General features: G+C 37.5%; 1 protein-coding gene across 6 annotated transcripts; it reads left to right on the top strand.

The window, feature by feature from the left end:
* The first annotated feature begins 576 nt into the window (after positions 1-576).
* On the top strand, positions 577-13615 carry LOC131955250 (armadillo repeat-containing protein 8). Of its 6 annotated transcripts, XM_059319276.1 has the most exons (22): positions 751-769; positions 2125-2230; positions 2860-2954; positions 3250-3321; positions 3463-3605; positions 3860-3957; positions 4125-4229; positions 4728-4884; positions 5003-5142; positions 5682-5882; positions 6208-6294; positions 6588-6752; positions 6983-7069; positions 8573-8614; positions 10235-10327; positions 10602-10745; positions 11005-11076; positions 11198-11296; positions 11446-11541; positions 11844-11937; positions 12330-12444; positions 12531-13615. In XM_059319276.1, exons 2-22 carry the CDS (start codon positions 2201-2203, stop codon positions 12586-12588), a joined length of 2193 nt encoding a protein of 730 aa, XP_059175259.1. In that variant the 5' UTR covers positions 751-769; positions 2125-2200; the 3' UTR covers positions 12589-13615. The 6 variants fall into 6 exon arrangements, with proteins under 6 accessions (XP_059175262.1, XP_059175259.1, XP_059175263.1 ...); XM_059319279.1 differs by lacking the exons at positions 751-769; positions 2125-2230 and adding an exon at positions 577-662; XM_059319280.1 differs by lacking the exons at positions 751-769; positions 2125-2230 and adding an exon at positions 992-1016.
* The last annotated feature ends 10385 nt before the right edge of the window (positions 13616-24000 follow it).

Raw genomic sequence — 24000 nt, 5'->3', positions numbered from 1 at the left:
TAAGTACTTTATAAAAAATAAAAATTAAGAGAAGTAATTGTTTTTTAATTTGTTTAGTACAAATCTATTAAAAGGAGCTTATGATCACCCCTATTTGACTATTTTAAAAAGGGAAATAAGTCATGGAAGTGGTTTGAAAGTTCGCTTATCTTTGATAAGTTTAATCGTAGGAGAAAGACTTGGCTTTCACATTGGTTTAAAAACAAAGGGAAAAAGAATAGATAAGAGCGTGGGATGGTGTCCATAGAACAAAGATAATCCAACCGCAGCTACGGTAATCTTTTTACAAAACAACCATCAAGTAAAAAATGCAAGAACATTTTTTTAACAATAAAATTTTTTATTATGGTCAGCTGTGGGTCCCTAAATGGCGTGCCCCCCCCCCCCCCCCCCGACTCTCCCCCCCCCCTACCCCCCCGCATTGCGGTGTCTGGCGGCACTGTAGTTTCGCCCCTGGGCGCACCCAAGCCGCCGGAATGGGTCGCTGTCTTCTTAAAGTAGAAACAAGGAAAGGCAACATTACACATAAACAAAAATTCGAAACAAAGAGTTAATACTTCTTTTCTTAAAATCGTGTTTGGCCAAAATAGTTTTGTGGATTGTGTACACCGTAACGTAATTTGCGAATTTTTAAAAACATTTATCTGGCAATGTGAATTATGGTAATAACATTTCTTCTTTGTTATTTTCATTTTGTCCAATATCATGAATATGTGTGTGTATAGTATATATTCTGCTAAAATTTAGTCTACCACTGTCGCTTATCTGCGTAAAACAACTTTAAATCACGTATTTACCTATTAATATATACGGTATAGATCTTATATTGTCTAGATCTAGGCCATACTACTCAGCATAATGATATAATCAGTATCACTGCTGAGTATCTCAGAGTCAGAGTTTCTGGATCTGGAAATCACAAGTACTGTGACAAGACTAAGACTAGAATCAACATTCTACAACAAACAATGTTGTTCTTAGCCAATGTTCAATCATAAATAAATGAAAAGTGTGATGTAGGCCTGTTTTCTTTTAGTTTAGCATTCGATGGTTTAAAAAAGTCTAGATCTAAGTCTAGGGTAAAATCACGATATAGCGTCGGAAATTATTGGGTAATGTTCGTTGAGTTTCGGTAACATTCGTTACTGTAAACCATAGTTTATTTGACCGGTGAAATAAAAATAAAGTCAAGTGCATTAAATTAATGTTTTAACTTAATTTACAGTTTAAATTAAACTGACAGAAAATTAATAACAGATAGAAAATCTAAACATTATTAATAAACTCGAGTGTAGTAATTAATGTTTTTTTTTTTAAGAAACAGAAAAAACCTGCAGAAGATTTGCGACAACCAGCTCTAGTTCTGTTAGTAAATAAGACGATTAGATTAACTAAAGTTAAAAGTAGTAAGAATAACTAGAATAATGTTTAGTAGCAGCAATAATTAGCACATACACTTAATATAATTAGAAATACAAAATAATTAGCAAAACAGTATTTAAAATGCAACTAAAATCAATCCTTGCACATTTTTAAACATTATGTATTAAAAATAATATGGCGGCAAATAAATGATGGTTTACGGTATTTCCGGTGGTTTCCGGAATGGCTCGACAGACTACGCCATGGTTTTACTGTTTTTTACTGCTGTACAGTTCCGGAATAATAACCAACGCTATATCGTGATTTTACCAAGTCTAGAATAAGCATTTTTGTTAAGTTTTAAGTAGATTCTAAGTCTATTTATAAGTATTAAGTTGGCAGTGTCACAGATGGAACTATTCTTGTCTCCATGGACCATGATCATGACTTTAACTTTAGATTTCATTAGAATCATTACCTGTGGCCCTGGGGCTCTCTTATGAGTCAGTAATGTGTGATTGAGCCAGTGACATCAAATACATTAATTAGGCCTATGTTAATGTTTGTAAGCCTATAGTTTATTAATCATTTATAAAAAGGCCTATTATGAAAAAGTTTTTTTTTCCGATTCTAATTAAATTAGCCTATTACAAATAGTATTATATAGAGATTAGCCAATTAGCCTAATTTAACAAAAAATTAAATAGGCCTATTATTTATATTAGGCCTAGGCCTAATTAAATTCACTATATTAACATATAGAGTAAGCTAGTCCAGTAGTAGCAGTAGTTTTTGTAGACTGAATAGACTTTGTCTGCCTGTTTTAGTTAAAAAATAAATGAAAAGTCAAACATCACTTGTGATCGCGGTGAGTTTTTCTTACTTGCATTCTTAACACCTATGTAAGTAATATAACTATGATGATTAAAAAGTTGTTGGCTGTCTAACTAAATTTTACATTATTTCCTATTTTAACTTATTCCACAGCAAAGTATATCCTTTATAAATTAACAAAAGATAAAATTTACCACCCAACCTGATTTAGGGACTGAAATAATTTAGTTTAAAAAAAAGTAATAAAAAATGTTTTAATAACAAGCGTTTACAAGTTGTAATAAAAAATGATTTTCTTTAAATGTATAATAATGAGTCACTAAAAATCAAAGCATGGGTTATCAACACTATGTTATCTATATTTTATTGAATACCTACTGAAATGTAACAATTTAAGAACTGACCCACAGACAATAAAACAAATGAAATGTTACCTAATGTGTTAAAATTAAACTAAATAATTTATAATGTAAATATATTTATTTATTTGAATTAGATTTACATACCCTATTTTTTATTTTAAAAAGACCCTTAAAAGAAATAAGAATCCTTCTAATATTTTGTAAGGGTAATAAAAAAAAATTCAAATATGTGGTAAATTTTTCAGAATTGTTATTGACATACTTTTGCCTAAAATCAAATGTCAAATTTTGTTATATTTAGGATGTTGATATGGATGCGAATCCCACATATATTACCTCCAGTATTGCAACCTTATTGAAAGATGCCCAATTACCAGAATGGTTAGATGCTATAATGTAAGTTGATCAATAGATTAAAAACATTTTAAAAGGATTTGTAAATTGTTTTTGTTTGTTATATGGTAAGCTCATAATAAACTATGAATTAAGAATATCACTATCATTATCAAATAACTGTAATTTTATAAAATTAAATGAGTTAAAACAAATATTTCTATCTTTAAAATCAAAACAGGCATATCACTGTGTATTTACAGTATAAGGAAGGCTTAAAAATAAATAAAATGTATTTTATAAAAAAAAAACTGCAGTTCATTAAATGTAGGTTTATGTTCACATTTTGTATAAACAGAGCAGTAAAAAATGATGTGATAGGAAGTGACAGGGAAAAGATGTTAAGCATCCAATGTGGAATAGTTCCCAGGTAAGTAGTCAACCTATACAATTTTCAATCAGGAATTTCATGACTTTAATTAACAAGTACTTTTTTAAATGAACATTTTTTTTTAAAAGATGACTTATAATTAATATTAATCTTACTGAACTTGAACTATTGTATTTCCAGATTATTACAGTGGATAGCAGATGAAACTATCAATGTTGATTTACGTACTGAATCAGCCATAGTCTTAGGAAGTTTATCTAAAGGGAATGCTGATATTATTAACACACTAGTTCAGGAAAAAACAGTTCCAGTGTTACTTAAGGGTGAGTTATTTAAAAGAAAATTTTATTCAAATCATAAGAATTTATTCTTGTTTACATAGACTTGAAAGTATAATTTTCTTTATTTATTTGAGATTTTAAATTCTTACTCTTTTAATTTTCTTTTTCCTCTGAAGTCTTTAATACTCCAAACTTTCTGTTACCAATTTTCACTTATAAATAATTTATAGAAATTTCACCACAATTTTTAAATTTGTATCTATGTGCATAATATTTCTTGTTTTTTGCTACCATAGCTTTGACAAATCTAAACCAACGTTATACAGAAGCTGTGTTGAGATGTTTGAGGTCTATATTCCTCGTGAACATAGAATCAGTTTCATGTTTGTATGAGGCAAGTTCATTTCCTATTTAACTGCTCTCAACATTTTTATTTGCCATGTTACATTTTATAATATTAGTTTAGAATGTTGAAGTACATTTTAGTTTAAAAAGTATTTGTTTCATTTCGACTACTGTAACACTGTCAAATTGTTAATTTTTCTTTACTTTTTCTTGCAGGAAAATAAATCTGGTAGTACATACATTCCACATATACTGAGCTTAATCAATTGTTCTGTTGTGTGTCAAGAATGCATTACTACAATCATTGAGAAGTGTTGTTTGGTAATTATGATTTTAATCAACTTAAAATGGCGTTTTTTTATTTAATAGTTGCTTGTTGCTTATGATAATAGTCTTAACCCTGGTTGAAGTGATAGAAGTGAAACAAACAGTCCTTTCAATAAATCTGCTGCTTATTTAGTGTCCAAATACACTACTAGTAGAAAGTACTTATAAAAAATAAAGGGAGATGGCCCTTACTGAGCTATTTATTCATGGTATTTAAAACTAGATTTTACTCGCTGCTTATCATTCTTGATATAGCTAACACAGCTCCATATATCACTACTTGCATCACACAACGACAAACCTGAACATAGAAAATTAGGTGCTGGAGTTGAAGGAAAAAAATAAGCCTGAAAGTTAAGGCTTTACTAAAACCATACTTAATATTCATTATGATTTTATAAAAAAAAAATTCCAGAATTTTCTGTAAGTAAAGTTCTAAACTTTTTTTAAACATCACTAAAGTTAGAATGATGTTTTTTTATATCCAAACAGAACAAAGATCATCAAGAGTATCTGCTAGAGAGTAATACATTAGGGATTTTTGCTCCATTGCTTACATCAGAATTCTACAAAGTGCAGATGCCCACACTAAGATGTTTTGCTAACATGTGCTACAAAAACACTGCTGTGTGTACAGCTGTAGTTGCAGGTAGAGTTTTTTTCTTCCCTCAGCTGTCTCTTTTATCTGACAAGCATTCCATGTTTTATACAATAGAGTGGCCAGTTTTTAGACTGTTGTGATTTCAATTATATACCTTTTTTTTTAGTTCCTAATTTAGTTGAGGTGTTTGTGGATTTGATGGGTAGAGACAAGCCATCTGAAATGCAGCTGGCATCTGCCAAAGTCCTGACTTACCTCCACAGGGGTGGTGCAATAGAAGCAACAGACTGTGTCATTAGCAGGAAGGTGTGTACCATTTGTTAAAAAATAATTACAATTAGATATTTATTTAGCACAGTACATCTGAAAATAGATTAATAGCAATAAATCTTGATAAATATGGAGGTTAATTACAGTAAGTCCTCAGTCTGTATAGCTTCACCAAATGCTATGATAATTGGTGTATATAGACCAGTTTTCACTGTTATTTTCTAAAGAGCCATTCCTTCTATAATTTCTCTATATTTAGCTTTATAAATGTCTTTGTAAAGTAATTTAAAAATACTGTTAATACTTTTTTAGATAGTGCATATTGTCTCTATTAGCTTGCTGATAATGTAATTAATGATAGTTCTTATCTCGGTCATACCAGAAGTTTTGATTGTTAACTACTAACATTTGAATGGAAATTGTTGAAACATTCATAATGTGTTTTACTCACATTTCATTAATTTGTATTTAAATACTTAATCTTTGTATGATTAATACTAAAATCTACATAAAGGTTTATACCTATTAACAGTAGCTTCTCATATTGAGTACAACACTGATAAATTCTTTCATAGACTCTAGGAACTCTAGTGCGAATGTGTAAAAGGGACAGACCTTTAGAGGAGAATGTAAAAGGTGCAGAGACTCTAGCATATCTTGTGGAGGTGGATCCAGATCTGCAGATGATAGCTAGCAATACAGACCATCTGATTAGCACTCTTTCTAACTACCTTCATTACAAAGATGTGAAAAAGATTTCTTCCGTAGACAAAAAGGTTTAAACATTATTTCACTTGAACTTTATTTCTGAATGAAAATGTTTATATTTTATATTTTTTTCCATTTTTTATATTATAAATTTACTTCAATTTAAAAATGGTTTGGCTTTTACTCTACACTATGGCATTTCTGAAGCAATAAATCACCATAAACAAAAGTGAAAACTCTGAATTTATTGATTATTGATTGAATAAAATAAAAAAATACATTGTTAAACTTTGGTTGATCCTACCCCTGTGACGCAAGATAAACATTAAATTGTATTTAGATTTTTAAAATATTAGGTGAATTTGATTTTTTAAAATCAAAATTTATTTTTAGGAGGTGGACTGGGGCAGTGAAATGAGGAGAGCTGCATTTTTAGCATTTGCTGCTATTAGTGCCAATGATGAAGAAATTAGAGATAAGGTATTTAATACATGTTACAACACTGGATATTTTTGTAATTGTTTTTTTTTTTTCATAATTTTCACTGTTCATTTTTTTTTTAATTTCATAGCCACTAGTTTTTTCTCACTATTTGATGAAAACTAATGTTGTGTTTTGTTTTACATTTTCATAAGAACTTTCTCTAGATCACATTGTTTGAAAATAACTTGAATAGTTATTTTTCAGATACAGTTCTATTATGTTTTAATTAAAACTGTTAATTTGTATAACCTTATTAAAATGTAATTTAACCTAAAGTTCTGTCTATTTAGGTGATTAAAAGAGAGGGGATGATAGAGCAAATAATGACATGCATGGGCAGCTCTAACCAAGCTGAAGTAGCTGCAAGTTTGAGATGTCTCCAGTCTCTGACTCGTTCAGTCCATCAGATTAGAACTGTACTGCATGACAATGCTGTTTGGAAACCATTACTTACTGTAGGTATTTTCATAGTCATGGTTTGTTTGTCATTTCAGTATTGTTATCAGCTGTTTGGATTATTACTTGACAAGGAAAATCAGTGAATCCTGGAGCTGCCCAGGCTATTTTTTAAGTAAAGTATTCTGTTTAGCCGATAAGTACTTGCTGCCTACTTCGACTAAAAACAAGTCGATGTTTGCACACAAATATTTTCATGACCTCTACAACTATCTCCTAATTGTTCCAGATGTTGCAGTCAACCAACCATGAAATTATGGTGCTTGCCATGACCTGCCTATGTAACCTGGTTTTGGAGTTTAGCCCCAGCAAAGAGGTATTTTCTACAAAAATCCATACACATTTGATTATGCTGATAAATCATTTTTCACTTTACAGTAATACATTTTACAGTTTGAATTTGAATTTATTCCATATGTTAATAACACAGACATATTATAAATTCTAGTTGAAATTTCTTTTTCTACTGAACCTTTTTTAGACTATTTAGCTTAATAGAGTACAAGAAAAGCTTGATACTGGGGTACACACCAGTTCAGTGCCAGAAATGATAAAAATATACATGACTCTTAGATTGCTGGTTTGAATGTTGTTAGTTTCATCAACCTTCCTAATTAATTTTACATTTCAACCATTTGATGCAATTCCTACTCAACACTTATTACTAATCCTAAACCATCTCCACAGTTATAATTAGGCATTATTTAAGTTACAAACTAATTACTTAACTAAAAGTTTTATGAGGTGTACCATCCTAGCATACTTTGATGGCTTCATCTTTGTTTTTATTTCAATTATAGAATTAAGAGTCCCACACACATTCAGTTCTATTACTACTACTTTTGGAAGCATAAAATTTGTAAAATGATTTGCATAATTTTTTACAAATGTATTCTTTAACTAATGAAATGTCAATGGGATTAACTTTATTTCAATACTAAAGAAGAGTCAGGGATTGTATTATTAAATTCTAGTCTATGAATAGTTAAAAGTATCTTGAGCAGTGAAACTAAAAAATCTATGACTTTTGCACCTTAATATTTTTGCTGAACTACTTTTTTTATATGGCATTAAAATAAGCATGTGCTTACAGCTGTTGACAGTATTTCCATACATTTCTATACAATTGTTTATATGTATTCATAAGATGAAGTTTGTTTTACAATTTGAGTTTCAAATTATTTTCTTGTGGATTAAAAAACATTAATATAAAAAACAAATAACTTTTTTGTAATTATTTTCAAACTAATTTAATTACATTTTTTAAAAACTCTGTGATATGTATTTTGAGCTTTAACATATTCATGTTTGAGACAAAATAAACAGACAATAATTATATTTTTTAAATAAAAGATAGTTCAATATATATAATTTTCAACTGTTGAATTTTTTCCCCTTACTGCATAATTAATGCATGTGTAATTGATCAGGTTGTGTTTATTCATTAAATTTTATTGAACAATAATTGTGCTACTTTTAATGCTATATTTCTATAAATACATCAGCACTAAAGTATAGTTCAAGTCATGCATTAAGCACCTCTATTCTTGTTTACTTGGATACAACCTTACATATTTTGTATTTTTGTCTGTCTAAAAAAAACACTTTTGAACAAGATTTGTAAGTAGATAGCAAATGATTAATTAATGATTTCATAGTGTGCTGATAAATAAACATTCAATAGATTTTTTCCAATAAACTTCTACTTTTCTTTTTATTTAGTAGCATTAGAAAAGATCTAACAAGTGCAGTGGCGCACTAATTATGCTACTTTCTTAGTTTGCTTGGCTTTATCATTATTCTCACACTTTGCATTCAGCTTACACCAGAAAGACGATGGGATGACATGGATGGGTGGCGGGTATGTAGCTCTTTTCTTTTCAAATGATAGCTTGATAGGGTTGGGCAGAAAACTATCTTCTACTTTATCTCTCACAAAAATATAAAATTTTAAACCAACAGATTTTAAAGGCTTCATCATTTTTAATTTCAATATTTTCAGTTTTAGTATTGTATAAAAAAACATATTATTGGTCTGCTATTTTCTGAAAAAATATTAACAATTTACTGGAGTAATATTGTGTCGAAAAGGCTATGTTTATTCCATAAAACTAAGATGGTGCAGTGTACTTTAAGTCACGTTATGCCTAGTGTAAACATAAGGTGGACATCTGCTCAACAGGCTTTCATTTTTTATGTTGTCACTGTATGATCTTTCTTTTTTCAACACAATTAATAACCTAAGAGGTTTTTGTTTGAATATTTGTGTAATAGATTAGTAGGTTTCTAGAGTGTTTTGGCTAACTTTTTATTTATAAGATTTCTTGCGATTAGGTTTTTGTTTTAGAAATATTTATTTTCATATCTCTAATTTTTAAAATTTGTAACATTTGAAATAATTTACCTGTTACAATGGTTTCTTTCTTTCATTGATAAAAAAAAGTAGGGAGGTGTGAAACTGAAATGTGTCAAAATATCTGCTAATTACTCATTATGATTGCAATACTTCCTCTATGCTCTTTATATGAGAAAATAAAAATTGACTTAAATGTAAAAAGAGAAGTAAAGAACAACCACTATGTCTTACTAATTTTGTTACAATGTGTGGACTTTCTATGTACGCTTTTGTTTCTCTAAAGCTATTAGTGATGTTTGCATATTGCTTTTTAAAAATAAGCTTTACTTAATAGTGAATTCTTGATTAGAAATTGGCTTGTGGTGATTTAAATGTAGTGTTTGATTTTATTTCCGTACTAAACAAGATTGATGTGTGCTTGAGTTAATGCTAGCTTTCATCTCATATTAGCATCATGTGCTTTGTAAAATGAACATATCTAATGAGTCATCTATATATTTATACTCTGGCACTGTCCCAATTTACAAAATCACAGTAGATTTTATTCTCATATTAAAGTTTCAGCATGTTCTAAATATGACAGATATGACTGTAAACTTGAACGTTGAATGAAGAATCAAAAGTGGGTTTTTAATATTCAAGGAACAAATTTGCTTTATCCTGCATTTAAAGAATTAATGATTGATAGACAGTTCTGTTAAAAATATATGTACACACAGGTATCATGTCTTACTTCACACAAAATTAGGTGGCATGCTGTTATTTTCAGATTGTATATTTAGTTTATTTCTGGATATCTGATAACTCATTACTGAACAGGGATCAAAGTTGTACAAAAGAAAACAGATAAAATAAATTATTAATTAAGCATCATCATACCTAGTGACAGATTCTTCTAGATTCTTGTTTAAAAATTGAAACATTGCCAGCACATTTTATAAAATATTACTTGAAATGTATTAACTTATGAATACAAATTTATTTCTATAAATTTGTTATTTTAATTAAAAAGTTTGTTTTAAATTACTCCCTGTTCATCTCAGTTGAGATAATTTCTGTTTTACAATTCTAACTGAATGCATGTGAGATATTTTATATATTTATGAACGTTTCTTTTTCAACTAGCTACTTCTACAAGGTGCTGCAGTGGATCTCCTTAGTGAATACTGCCATAGCCCAGATAACACAATTAGACTCAATGCTATTTGGGCTATTATGGTAAGCTGCTCTTCTATTGACCAACAACCTTGGCTAGTGCTATCATTAAGAATGTCTAATTAGACCTGTAAGTAGTAGCTAAGTTGCTGTGAATGTTTTGTTGATTTACTGCATCTTCTAAGTGAATTCCAACCTTTTTTTTAACCTAAAGTCAACTACTTTTAAAAATGTCAAATCTTTAAGTGAAATAAAAATTATTATAGGACTTGAACAAAATAATTTTATAGACCTTTCCATAGCATTAATCAAGCCCCAACCAATTTTTCCTCTCCAGTCATTGACTTATTGCTCAACTGAAAACTTGCGGTCTAGAGTGATTGAAACCATGAGCACAGAGTGTATCATCAAGAGGATTGAGGATCCAGTGATGATCATCAGACAGAAAGCTTTGGCAGTTGTTCGTAATCTTTTAACTACAGTGGGTCATCATTCTTTCTATTACATTATGTTTTCAGTTTAGTCATTAACTTAATGTAACTGTTATTTTTTAATGTCAGTTTAGTCATTAACTTTGAGTAACTGTTATTTTTTAATGTCAGTTTAGTCATTAACTTAATGTAACTGTTATTTTTTAATGTGAGTCTTTTAACATACATAAAGAGTGTAGTCATTCTTCTTTGTTCTTTTAAAACGTTATAAATTCTGGAAAAAATGCTAAGAGAATTCTTATGTTCTAGGTCCATGATGGAGAAGAAAGGGACAGCACATCTCAGAGGGCTCGTAATGAACGTAGAAATGGTGACAAGACAGTAAGATTCAGTTGATTACTTTTTCTTGATGCTACTTTTTGACATAATTTGATGTGTGGATTTAATGAGAGCATAATGCTAAGAGTATTTTGAATGAAATGTGAGCGTTATTTATTTTTAGATAATTGACAGAATGGTGAAGGCCCTGGGGAGTGAAGTCATTGATGCCGTCTTTAGGACAATAAGAAACCCAACACTGCCTGTTTATGTCCTGGAGCAGGTACACAAGATCATCTTTTGTTATCAGTGCTTGTTTTCTTACTGGCAATACTTGTTTTGTTACTGGCATTAGAAGTTAGATATCAATAGTTGTTTTATTACTGGCCTTAAAAGTTTGTTGTTTTATAATTTTTTAAAACCATTTTTTAGGCTCTTTGTGCATTGAGTAACATGGCAGATGGTCCTTCATGCAAAGCACATATTATTGGAAAAACAGAGGACTTAAAACATGTTATCAAATATCTGGTAAACTACAATATTTTTAATGTGTAATAATTAAGTATCTAATTTATTGCAATATTTTATATTAATTTTATGCTAATCAGATAAATTTCTTGCAAACTGCAATGTATTTTATATTGTAAATGTATGATGTTATAAAAATGTCAGAAATATATGAGTGATTTTGAAGCCACATATTGTCTGATGGTCACCATTCAGCAACTTAAATAATGATCCATTTCATTCATTTTTAAGAAACAACTCATGACAAAATGAAGGTAAAGATTTAAGTGTGACTAAGATTGTTTACTATTGCCTATTTCCAGGATAGCAAGTCTTGTCCTGAGCAACATCAGTGTTTAAGTTTACAACTTCCTGTCATTCAGTTTATCTCCAACCTCATTGATACCTCAGAAGATGGTAAGATATTTAAAGACAGTTTTTTTTTTAAAGTTTCCTATTATGTTTTTCCACTCAATTTGTTTTAAGGGCAGATGAAGTAGAGCTGCTTTACTTCTTATAATGAGAAATTGTTCTCTTTGGTTATTTTGTTTTTTTCTTTTCTAATGGATTCATACCATGTTCAAATCGTGAGATTGTTGAATATTTTAGCTATATTTTTACTTTGATAAAAAAAGCTCGTAGCTTTTTTGAAGTTGGATTTAACATTTACTTTTAAACCTATTTGATAGCAGAAAATTACCATTAAAATTGTTGCTTAATCAAACTAGAGTACATAATAGTATTAAAGCTAACCAAGAGTTTAAAACTGGTCCTTTCCTGGCCAAGAGCAGACCATGAGCCCTGATTAGAGTCTCCTTGTTTCCCCCATGCAGGTGCCTACCAGCGCAAAGTTGTGCTCAAAAACCTGGGAGTCCAGCAGATCTTGGAGGACATGCTCACTAAATGGGACAAGTCTGAGAGCAGGTAACTCTCCTCAAACACTAGTACAGTTTAAACAAGCTGATGGTAATCAAACAAACTTCTAAACATTGATTTTGTTTCTTCTACAGCATCAACAGCCCCCTGATTCACAGCCTCAATGATACTCTCAAATGTCTGTTGACATAACACAGTCATCAGTTGATTGATGGTGGCTATAGATTAGAAAATAAATTGAATGCGAGTCCAAGCTAATATAAAGATCATTTATTATTTTAAAATATAATTTGTACCCAGCTGTTAGAGAAACAGATCATAAATTGAAATGAAAATCTAGTAAGATTTTACTAATAGAAATAAATTAGAACTCTGAATAGATGCATGTATCTGACAAAAGCTAAACAACATGCAGACTTAAATTTTTTACTTGGATCTCATACTCAGTATGTACTGTGGTTTAAATTTTTTGTTTTCTAATTGTAAATATTAATTATCAATGGTTTATTGTAAGTTATCAACTGTTGTTTGTTATTATTTGGACTGGTATAACACACTAATGAATGTGTCAGTTATATCATAGCATTAGATTTGTAGTGTGTACATTTTATTAAGGCAGTTTTGTAGCTATAAGTTGGTATTTTTCAATTTAGAGCTTACAGATTTCAAAGATTCTAGATACATAGTGACTGAAAATTGTATTACAACAGTTAAAACTTGATTGGGCTATTTATATTTAAAGATTATGTGTAGTTACAAATGTCATTAATTAGAGTTGCTAATGGAATCAATGACTGGGATAAAGTGAGTGATTATTGATATAATGAAAGTGTTTGAGTACCCAAACTGGAATGTTGAAAGAATCATGCATCAAATTTCTCATTGTGAATTATAAGAAATTTAAATTTGAAAAAAAAACTTTAGTCCAGAGTTTATGTATCAATTTTATAATTTATCTTTCTTGTATATCAAATATATTTCAAATTTTTTTATAATGCAATGGTTTTTGTTACTGTGTAAACATACCCCCAGAATTTTTTCACTAGTCTAACTTTTTAAATGATGCTAAGGGTGATCAACACAGTTTATTTTGTGATAAGGTTGCCACTGTTTAAATACTATTAAATACATAAATAATTAGAAGATTAGCAAATAAGATGATTAGCAATGTTCAATGTAATTTGTTTACATAATTAAATATTCCTCTTCTAACAAAAACCTGGAGACTTGCTTTTTTTATCTTGCTGCTAAAGAGTTGAATCAGCTAGTACCAGCATTCCTCCATACTCAACAAATATCCAAAACTGTACCAATTTATAAGTCGACTCTCTCAAACTGATCAAAGGCCACACTGTGGGGGAAGTATGAGTCCCCACCCGACTGGGGGGGGGTCACCCCACCCGCAACCCCCCACCCGACTTGGGGGGGTCGCCCCACCCGCAACCCCCCCCACCCGCAACCCCCCACCCGACTTGGGGGGGGGGTCGCCACCCCACCCGACTTGGGGGGGGGGGCGGAACCCCCCACCCGACTTGGGGGGGGGTCGCCGCCCCACCCGCAACCCCCCACCCGACTTGGGGGGGGGTCGCCGCCCCACCCGCAACCCCCCACCCGACTTGGGGGGGGGGGTCGCCCCACCCGCAACCCCCCACCCGACTTGGGGGGGGGGGTCGCCGCCCCACCCGCAACCCCCCACCCGACTTGGGGGGGGGGGTCGCCGCCCCACCCGCAACCCCCCACCCGACTTGGGGGGGGGGGTCGCCGCCCCACCCGCAACCCCCCACCCGACTTGGGGGGGGGGGTCGCCGCCCCACCCGCAACCCCCCACCCGACTTGGGGGGGGGGGTCGCCGCCCCACCCGCAACCCCACACCCGACTTGGGGGGGTCGCCGCCCCACCCGCAACCCCACACCCGACTTGGGGGGGGGGGGTCGCCGCCCCACCCGACTTGGAGGGGGGTCGCCGCCCCACCAGCAACCCCCCCACCCGACTTGGGGGGGGGGGGTCGCCGCCCCACCCGCAACCCCCCACCCGACTTGGGGGGGGGGGGGGGGGGGTCGCCGCCCCACCCGCAACCCCCCACCCGACTTGGGGGGGGGGGGGTCGCCGCCCCACCCGCAACCCCCCAGCCGACTTGGGGGGGGGGGGGGGTCGCCGCCCCACCCGCAACCCCCCAGCCGACTTGGGGGGGGGGGGTTCGCCGCCCCACCCGCAACCCCCCACCCGACTTGGGGGGGGGGGGGGTCGCCGCCCCACCCGCAACCCCCCACCCGACTTGGGGGGGGGGTCGCCGCCACACCCGCAACCCCCCACCCGACTTGGGGGGGGAGTCGCCCCACACGCAACCCCCCACCCGACTTGGGGGGGGGGTCGCCGCCCCACCCGCAACCCCCCACCCGACTTGGGGGGGGGGGGGTCGCCGCCCCACCCGCAACCCCCCACCCGACTTGGGGGGGGGGTCGCCGCCCCACCCGCAACCCCCCACCCGACTTGGGGGGGGGGGGGGGTCGCCGCCCCACCCGCAACCCCCCACCCGACTTGGGGGGGGGGGGTCGCCGCCCCACCCGCAACCCCCCACCCGACTTGGGGGGGGGGTCGCCGCCCCACCCGCAACCCCCCACCCGACTTGGGGGGGGGGGGGTCGCCGCCACACCCGCAACCCCACACCCGACTTGGGGGGGGGGGGTCGCCGCCACACCCGCAACCCCACACCCGACTTGGGGGGGGGTCGCCGCCCCACCCGCAACCCCCACCCGACTTGGGGGGGGGTCGCCGCCCCACCCGCAACCCCCCACCCGACTTGGGGGGGGGTCGCCGCCCCACCCGCAACCCCACACCCGACTTGGGGGGGGGGTCGCCGCCCCACCCGCAACCCCCCACCCGACTTGGGGGGGGGGGTCGCCGCCCCACCCGCAACCCCCCACCCGACTTGGGGTGGGGGGGGGTCGCCGCCCCACCCGCAACCCCCCACCAGTATGGGGGGGGTCGCCCCACCCGCAACCCCCCACCCGACTTGGGGGGGGGGGTCGCCGCCCCACCCGCAACCCCCCACCCGACTTGGGGGGGGGGGTCGCCCCACCCGCAATCCCCCACCAGTATGGGGGGGGGGTCGCCCCACCCGCAACCCCCCATCCGAACTTTTTACAAATTAAAAACATGAAAACAAGACTAGAAAAGTAGACAAATTGATGTCTAACTTTTCTTTAAAGTTTTATATGAAATATTTATTTATTTTTTCTGGTTCCAAACTTAAAAGCATTTATCAAAATTTTGATTTTTTAAAATAATAGTTTACTATTAAATTTTTTTTTGTTTATAAAAAAAATACCAGCTTATGTAAATCAGTATTGCTTATAATTTGGGACCAGAAAATGTATCTATTTCAATTTTATACAAGTTTACATAAGTTTCTGTAGTGTAGGTCTGTCTTCTGATGTCATAAGGTAGATGACAATCTTCTGATGTCATGAGGTAGGTGACAATCTTCTGGTGACATATGGTAGGTGACAATCTTCTGGTGACATATGGTAGGTTACAATCTTGTGATGTCATGAGGTGACAATCTTGTGATGTCATGAGGTGACAGTCTTCTGATGTCATGAGGTAGGTTGGTGACAGTCTTCTGATGTCATGAGGTAGGTGACAGTCTTCTGATGTCATGAGGTAGGTTGGTGACAGTCTTCTGATGTCATGAGGTAGATGACAGTCTTCTGATGTCATGAGGTTAGTGACAATATTCTGATGTCATGAGGTAGGTTGGTGACAGTCTTCTGATGTCATGAGGTAGGTTGGTGACAGTCTTCTGATGTCATGAGGTAGATGACAGTCTTCTGATGTCATGAGGTTGGTGACAATCTTCTGATGTCATGTGGTAGGTTGGTGACAGTCTTCTGATGTCATGAGGTAGGTTGGTGACAGTCTTCTGATGTCATGAGGTAGGTTGGTGACAGTCTTCTGATGTCATGGGGTAGGTTGGTGACAGTCTTCTGATGTCATGAGGTAGGTTGGTGACAGTCTTCTGATGTCATGAGGTAGGTTGGTGACAGTCTTCTGATGTCATGGGGTAGGTTGGTGACAGTCTTCTGATGTCATGGGGTAGGTTGGTGACAGTCTTCTGATGTCATGAGGTAGGTTGGTGACAGTCTTCTGATGTCATGAGGTAGGTTGGTGACAGTCTTCTGATGTCATGGGGTAGGTTGGTGACAGTCTTCTGATGTCATGAGGTAGGTTGGTGACAGTCTTCTGATGTCATGAGGTAGGTTGGTGACAGTCTTCTGATGTCATGAAGTAGGTTGGTGACAGTCTTCTGATGTCATGAGGTAGGTTGGTGACAGTCTTCTGATGTCATGAGGTAGGTGACAGTCTTCTGATGTCATGAGGTAGGTTGGTGACAGTCTTCTGATGTCATGAGGTAGGTTGGTGACAGTCTTCTGATGTCATGAGGTAGGTTGGTGACAGTCTTCTGATGTCATGAGGTAGGTTGGTGACAGTCTTCTGATGTCATGAGGTAGGTGACAGTCTTCTGATGTCATGAGGTAGGTTGGTGACAGTCTTCTGATGTCATGAGGTAGGTTGGCGACAGTCTTCTGATGTCATGAGGTAGGTTGGTGACAGTCTTCTGATGTCATGCGGTAGGTTGGTGTACGTCTTCTGATGTCATGAGGTAGGTTGGTGACAGTCTTCTGATGTCATGAGGTAGGTTGGTGACAATCTTCTGATGTCTTGAGGTAGGTTGGTGACAGTCTTCTGATGTCATGAGGTAGGTTGGTGACAGTCTTCTGATGTCATGAGGTAGGTTGGTGACGGTCTTCTGATGTCATGAGGTAGGTTGGTGACAGTGTTCTGATGTCATGAGGTAGGTTGGTGACAGTCTTCTGATGTCATGAGGTAGACGACAGTCTTCTGATGTCATGAGGTAGGTTGGTGACAGCCTTCTGATGTCATGAGGTAGGTTGGTGACAGTCTTCTGATGTCATGAGGTAGATGACAGTCTTCTGATGTCATCAGGTTGTTGACAATCTTCTGATGTCATGAGGTAGGTTGGTGACAGTCTTCTGATGTCATGAGGTAGGTTGGTGACAGTCTTCTGTTGTCATGAGGTAGATGGCAGTCTTCTGTTGTCTTGTGGTAAGTTGGTGACAATCTTCAGATGTCATGTGGTTGGTGACAATCTTCTGATGTCATGAGGTAGGTTGGTAACAGTCTTCTGATGTCATGTGGTAGAAAAAAGTCTTCTGATGTCATCAGGTTGTTGACAATCTTCTGATGTCACGAGGTAGGTTAGTAATAGTCTTCTGATGTCATGAGGTAGGTTAGTAACAGTCTTCTGATGTCATGTGGTAGGTTGGTGACAATCTTCTGATGTCATGTGGTTGGTGACAATCTTCTGATGTCATGAGGTAGATGATAATCTTCCAATGTGATGAGGTAAATGACAATCTTCTGATGTCATGAGGTAAATGACAATCTTCTGATGTCATGAGGTAAATGACAATCTTCTGATGTCATGAGGTAGGTGACAATCTTGTGATGTCATGAGGTAGGTAGGTGACAATCTTGTGATGTCATGAGGTAGGTTGGTGACAGTCTTCTGATATCATGAAGTAGATGACAGTCTTATGATGTCATGAGGTAGGTGACAATCTTGTGATGTCATGAGGTAGGTAGGTGACAATCTTCTGATGTCATGAGGTAGGTTGGTGACAGTCTTCTGATGTCATGAGGTAGGTAGGTGACAGTCTTCTGATGTCATGAGGTAGGTGACAGTCTTCTGATGTCATGAGGTAGGTTGGCGACAGTCTTCTGATGTCATGTGGTAGGTTGGTGACAGTCTTCTGATGTCATGAGGTAGGTTGGTGACAGTCTTCTGATGTCATGAGGTAGGTTGGTGACAGTCTTCTGATGTCATGAGGTAGGTTGGTGACAGTCTTCTGATGTCATGAGGTAGGTGACAATCTTCTGATGTCATGAGGTAGGTTGGTGACAGTCTTCTGATGTCATGGGGTAGGTTGGTGACAGTCTTCTGATGTCATGAGGTAGGTTGGTGACAGTCTTCTGATGTCATGAGGTAGGTTGGTGACAGTCTTCTGATGTCATGGGGTAGGTTGGTGACAGTCTTCTGATGTCATGAGGTAGGTTGGTGACAGTCTTCTGATGTCATGAGGTAGGTTGGTGACAGTCTTCTGATGTCATGAGGTAGGTTGGTGACAGTCTTCTGATGTCATGAGGTAGGTTGGTGACAGTCTTCTGATGTCATGAGGTAGGTGACAGTCTTCTGATGTCATGAGGTAGGTTGGTGACAGTCTTCTGATGTCATGAGCTAGGTTGGTGACAGTCTTCTGATGTCATGAGGTAGGTTGGCGACAGTCTTCTGATGTCATGAGGTAGGTTGGTGACAGTCTTCTGATGTCATGCGGTAGGTTGGTGACAGTCTTCTGATGTCATGAGGTAGGTTGGTGACAGTCTTCTGATGTCATGAGGTAGGTTGGTGACAATCTTCTGATGTCTTGAGGTAGGTTGGTGACAGTCTTCTGATGTCATGAGGTAGGTTGGTGACAGTCTTCTGATGTCATGAGGTAGGTTGGTGACAGTCTTCTGATGTCATGAGGTAGGTTGGTGACAGTCTTCTGATGTCATGAGGTAGGTTGGTGACAATCTTCTGATGTCATGAGGTAGACGACAGTCTTCTGATGTCATGAGGTAGGTTGGTGACAGCCTTCTGATGTCATGAGGTAGGTTGGTGACAGTCTTCTGATGTCATGAGGTAGATGACAGTCTTCTGATGTCATCAGGTTGTTGACAATCTTCTGATGTCATGAGGTAGGTTGGTGACAGTCTTCTGATGTCATGAGGTAGGTTGGTGACAGTCTTCTGTTGTCATGAGGTAGATGGCAGTCTTCTGTTGTCTTGTGGTAAGTTGGTGACAATCTTCAGATGTCATGTGGTTGGTGACAATCTTCTGATGTCATGAGGTAGGTTGGTAACAGTCTTCTGATGTCATGTGGTAGAAAAAAGTCTTCTGATGTCATCAGGTTGTTGACAATCTTCTGATGTCACGAGGTAGGTTAGTAATAGTCTTCTGATGTCATGAGGTAGGTTAGTAACAGTCTTCTGATGTCATGTGGTAGGTTGGTGACAATCTTCTGATGTCATGTGGTTGGTGACAATCTTCTGATGTCATGAGGTAGATGATAATCTTCCAATGTGATGAGGTAAATGACAATCTTCTGATGTCATGAGGTAAATGACAATCTTCTGATGTCATGAGGTAAATGACAATCTTCTGATGTCATGAGGTAGGTGACAATCTTGTGATGTCATGAGGTAGGTAGGTGACAATCTTGTGATGTCATGAGGTAGGTTGGTGACAGTCTTCTGATATCATGAAGTAGATGACAGTCTTATGATGTCATGAGGTAGGTGACAATCTTGTGATGTCATGAGGTAGGTAGGTGACAATCTTTTGATGTCATGAGGTAGGTTGGTGACAGTCTTCTGATGTCATGAGGTAGGTAGGTGACAGTCTTCTGATGTCATGAGTTAGGTGACAGTCTTCTGATGTCATGAGGTAGGTTGGCGACAGTCTTCTGATGTCATGTGGTAGGTTGGTGACAGTCTTCTGATGTCATGAGGTAGGTTGGTGACAATCTTCTGATGTCATGAGGTAGGTTGGTGACAGTCTTCTGATGTCATGAGGTAGGTTGGTGACAGTCTTCTGATGTCATGAGGTAGGTGACAATCTTCTGATGTCATGAGGTAGGTGACAGTCTTCTGATGTCATGAGGTAGGTAGGTGACCATCTTCTGATGTCATGAGGTAGAAGTGGACAATCTTTTGATGTCATGAGGTAGGTTGGTGACAGTCTTCTGATGTCATGAGGTAGGTGACTGCTGATTTCATGAGGTAGGTGAAAATCTTCTGATGACATGAGGTAGGTGACAATCTTCTGATGTCATGAGGGAGATGACAATCTTCTGATGTCATGAGGTAGGTGACAGTCTTCTGATGTCATGAGGCTGATGACAATCTTTTGATGACATTAGGTAGGTGACAATCTTTGGTGTTATGAGGTAGGTGACACTTCTCTGATGTCAAGTTCTTACTAATCTGAAAATAAAAAGATGCACGTTCTAAGGCATTGTAATTTTGTCAAGGCTGCACAGATTTACACAATTATTATAAAACTTTAAGTTATAACATAGTTTACTGTAAAAAAAAAACAGTCTACGTTACAACAAATCGGGCATGAATTGATGAAGTTAATTCATTGCGAATCTGTGAAGCTGGTAGCATTCAGAGGTTTTCTAATAGTTGAAATAAAATCAAAGGCGTAAATCTATATAATAGAAATTAACTGTAGAGATAGGTTTACATGTATTAACTATTATGAAAGGCCTATAAGTTTACGTGACGTCATACGATGGTCGTGTTCGTGGGATCAGCAGCAAATCACCATTTCTCAAACTAGGAACCTGAACTCTATCAAACAAGGAACGTGAACTCTATCAAACAAGGAACGTGAACTCTATCAAACAAGGAACGTGAACTCTATCAAACAAGGAACCTGAACTCTATCAAACTAGGAACCTGAACTCTATCAAACTAGGAACCTGAACTCTATCAAACTAGGAACCTGAACTCTATCAAACTAGGAACCTGAACTCTATCAAACTAGGAACCTGAACTCTATCAAACTAGGAACCTGAACTCTATCAAACTAGGAACCTGAACTCTATCAAACTAGGAACCTGAACTCTATCAAACTAGGAACCTGAACTCTATCAAACTAGGAACCTGAACTCTATCAAACTAGGAACCTGAACTCTATCAAACTAGGAACCTGAACTCTATCAAACTAGGAACCTGAACTCTATCAAACTAGGAACCTGAACTCTATCAAACTAGGAACCTGAACTCTATCAAACTAGGAACCTGAACTCTATCAAACTAGGAACCTGAACTCTATCAAACTAGGAACCTGAACTCTATCAAACTAGGAACCTGAACTCTATCAAACTAGGAACCTGAACTCTATCAAACTAGGAACCTGAACTCTATCAAACTAGGAACCTGAACTCTATCAAACTAGGAACCTGAACTCTATCAAACTAGGAACCTGAACTCTATCAAACTAGGAACCTGAACTCTATCAAACAAGGAACCTGAACTCTATCAAACAAGGAACCTGAACTCTATCAAACTAGGAACCTGAACTCTACCAAACAAGGAACCTGAACTCTACCAAACAAGGAACCTGAACTCTATCAAACTAGGAACCTGAACTCTACCAAGCTATGAACCTCAACTCTATCAAACTAGGAACCTGAACTCTACCAAACAAGGAACCTGAACTCTACCAAACAAGGAACCTGAACTCTATCAAACTAGGAACCTGAACTCTATCAAACTAGGAACCTTTACTCTATCAAACTAGGAACCTGAACTCTATCAAACTAGGAACCTGAACTCTATCAAACTAGGAACCTGAACTCTATCAAACTAGGAACCTGCACTCTATCAAACTAGTAACCTGAACTAAATCAAACAAGGCAATAAACAAGGAACCATATCAAACGAGGAAAAAGTACCGTATTTAACAAAACGGTTCTCTTTAAATCATGGAACTTGTAGCCTAATTCATAAATTAACACTTTGACATACAAAATACTTCTGATATAAAATCTGAACAAAATATTTTAACTAAATGTCTTGTAATTAACACTATGTAGGCCTATTGGTCGTGCACAAAAATTACTGTGTTTAAAATTTAAGCAATAATCATTATAATTAAAGTTAAAAAAAAAAACTCAGCTGACTAATGGCTTCTGACATCCTCTACAAAGTTCTGACAAAGTGCTGACATCCTCTACAAAATTCCGACAAAGTGCTGACATCCTCTACAAAGTTCTGACAAAGTGCTGACATCCTCTACAAAGTTCTGACAAAGTGCTGAAAAAGTGCTGACATCCTCTACAAAGTTCTGACAAAGTGCTGACATCCTCTACAAAGTTCTGACAAAGTGCTGACATCCTCTACAAAGTTCTGACAAAGTGCTGACATCCTCTACAAAGTTCTGACAAAGTGCTGACATCCTCTACAAAGTTCTGACAAAGTTCTGACAAAGTGCTGACATCCTCTATAAAGTTCTGACAACGTGCTGACATCCTCTACAAAGTTCTGACAAAGTTCTGAGAAAGAGCTGACATCCTCTACAAAGTGCTGACAAAGTGCTGACAAAGTGCTGATACCCTGTACGTCTACACAATAAAGTGCTGACATTCGTTGTTTTTACCTTGACCATATATCCTAACAATTCTTCAGCTTTTGGAGAAGTTCCCTGACAATACAGAAATAAAATAAACATTGAACTAACTTCTATCTGGAAGTATTTAGAAAAGTGTAAACAAGTTACGCGTAAGTTGACCAGCACAAACATTTATAGGGAGATAACTTGAACTTGAACACAACACAACACTGGGCGCTGATTTATTATCAATATTTTTAAAGGATTAAACTCTGTATTAAGGCGTCGTCCATTTTACACATCCCGGGGGTGGGGAAATTCAAAATTTAGCGACGAAGAGGAGGGGGTGGGGAGCCCCGAAGGAGTGATGCTACGGTTATTCTGAGGTGTGCTGTAGGCTGAGGTGGGGGAGGGGGGGTCTGATTGTGGACGATATGGGAGGAGGGGGGGGTGTTTGAAAATTGTTAAAAGACATGTCATTTTTGGATGATGCATTTCACCATTTGAAAATCATTAAATATTGAATCATCAACAAATACAAAAATTAAATAAAGTAGTACAATCTGTAAAGCGTCTTTTGTTCAGTTAATGTTTGTTTAGGTCTACTTGACGGTACTTAGATGTAGTGTTCACATTTTTTTGATGTGACTTCGCTTACAAGGATTCGTCTTCGGAGGGAAGCTCTGGGTTGTTGTTTTTTTTTTTTTTTTTTTGGACCAAACGCCCAGATCAAGTCCGCTTTACATATCTAAACTCCGCTATAAGTTATATTAAATCAACTGAATAAGGAGAAAACTAACACTTTAATAAAACGTTTCTAGATCTTTGATTAATATTTTGTTTAATATTATTAAAATGTGTTTGATTTACCTTTTGCAAAAAATACGCGAGAATTCAAAGTTACCAACAATATAACCTGTCTCTGCCACAATAAAACAGAAATAAGATCCTTATCACATCAAGCTGACGTCTGCCTGGTCGTCTGGTCAGGTAAATAATGAGGTTGGCGGGAGTTTCTGCAATTTGTAAACAAACACCTGAACAGTCATCACGTTGGCCAGTGTGTAGGGGAATGGCGGCGTCTCTACGGCCAAATTAAAGTGGGCAACGGAATCTTTTCAACAGAGGCGTCGCTACGGCCAAATTAAAGTGGGCAATGGAATCTTTTCAACAGAGGCGTCGCTACGGGTAATTTAATTCGGGAGGGGGGGGGGGGGGTTAAATGATCGGAGGCGTTGCATCGACCAGTTTCAATCGTCAAAGGCATCTGAGGAGTAGACTACACTATGTAGGACCTTTGTAAAGCTAGAGTCGCTACTTAATCCAGCTTTAGACTGATCAGAAAATTATGGAACCACGCA

Source organism: Physella acuta, unplaced genomic scaffold (assembly GCF_028476545.2).
Source record: "Physella acuta isolate Inbredline_101_S28 unplaced genomic scaffold, ASM2847654v3 ptg001059l, whole genome shotgun sequence".
NCBI classification, from domain to species: Eukaryota; Metazoa; Mollusca; class Gastropoda; family Physidae; genus Physella; species Physella acuta.
Note: the sequence above shows the minus strand (reverse complement) of the source record. Positions and strands in the feature narration are given on the sequence as shown.

Bases quoted from the DNA above. Each gene is read 5' to 3' on its own strand.
- LOC131955250 (XM_059319276.1), top strand. From the start codon at position 2,201: ATGAAAAGTCAAACATCACTTGTGATCGCG. The intron at 11,938-12,329 runs GTAAGATATTTA...AGCCCTGATTAG, and splicing joins CATTGATACCTCAGAAGATG to AGTCTCCTTGTTTCCCCCAT. The intron at 12,445-12,530 runs GTAACTCTCCTC...TTTCTTCTACAG, and splicing joins TGGGACAAGTCTGAGAGCAG to CATCAACAGCCCCCTGATTC.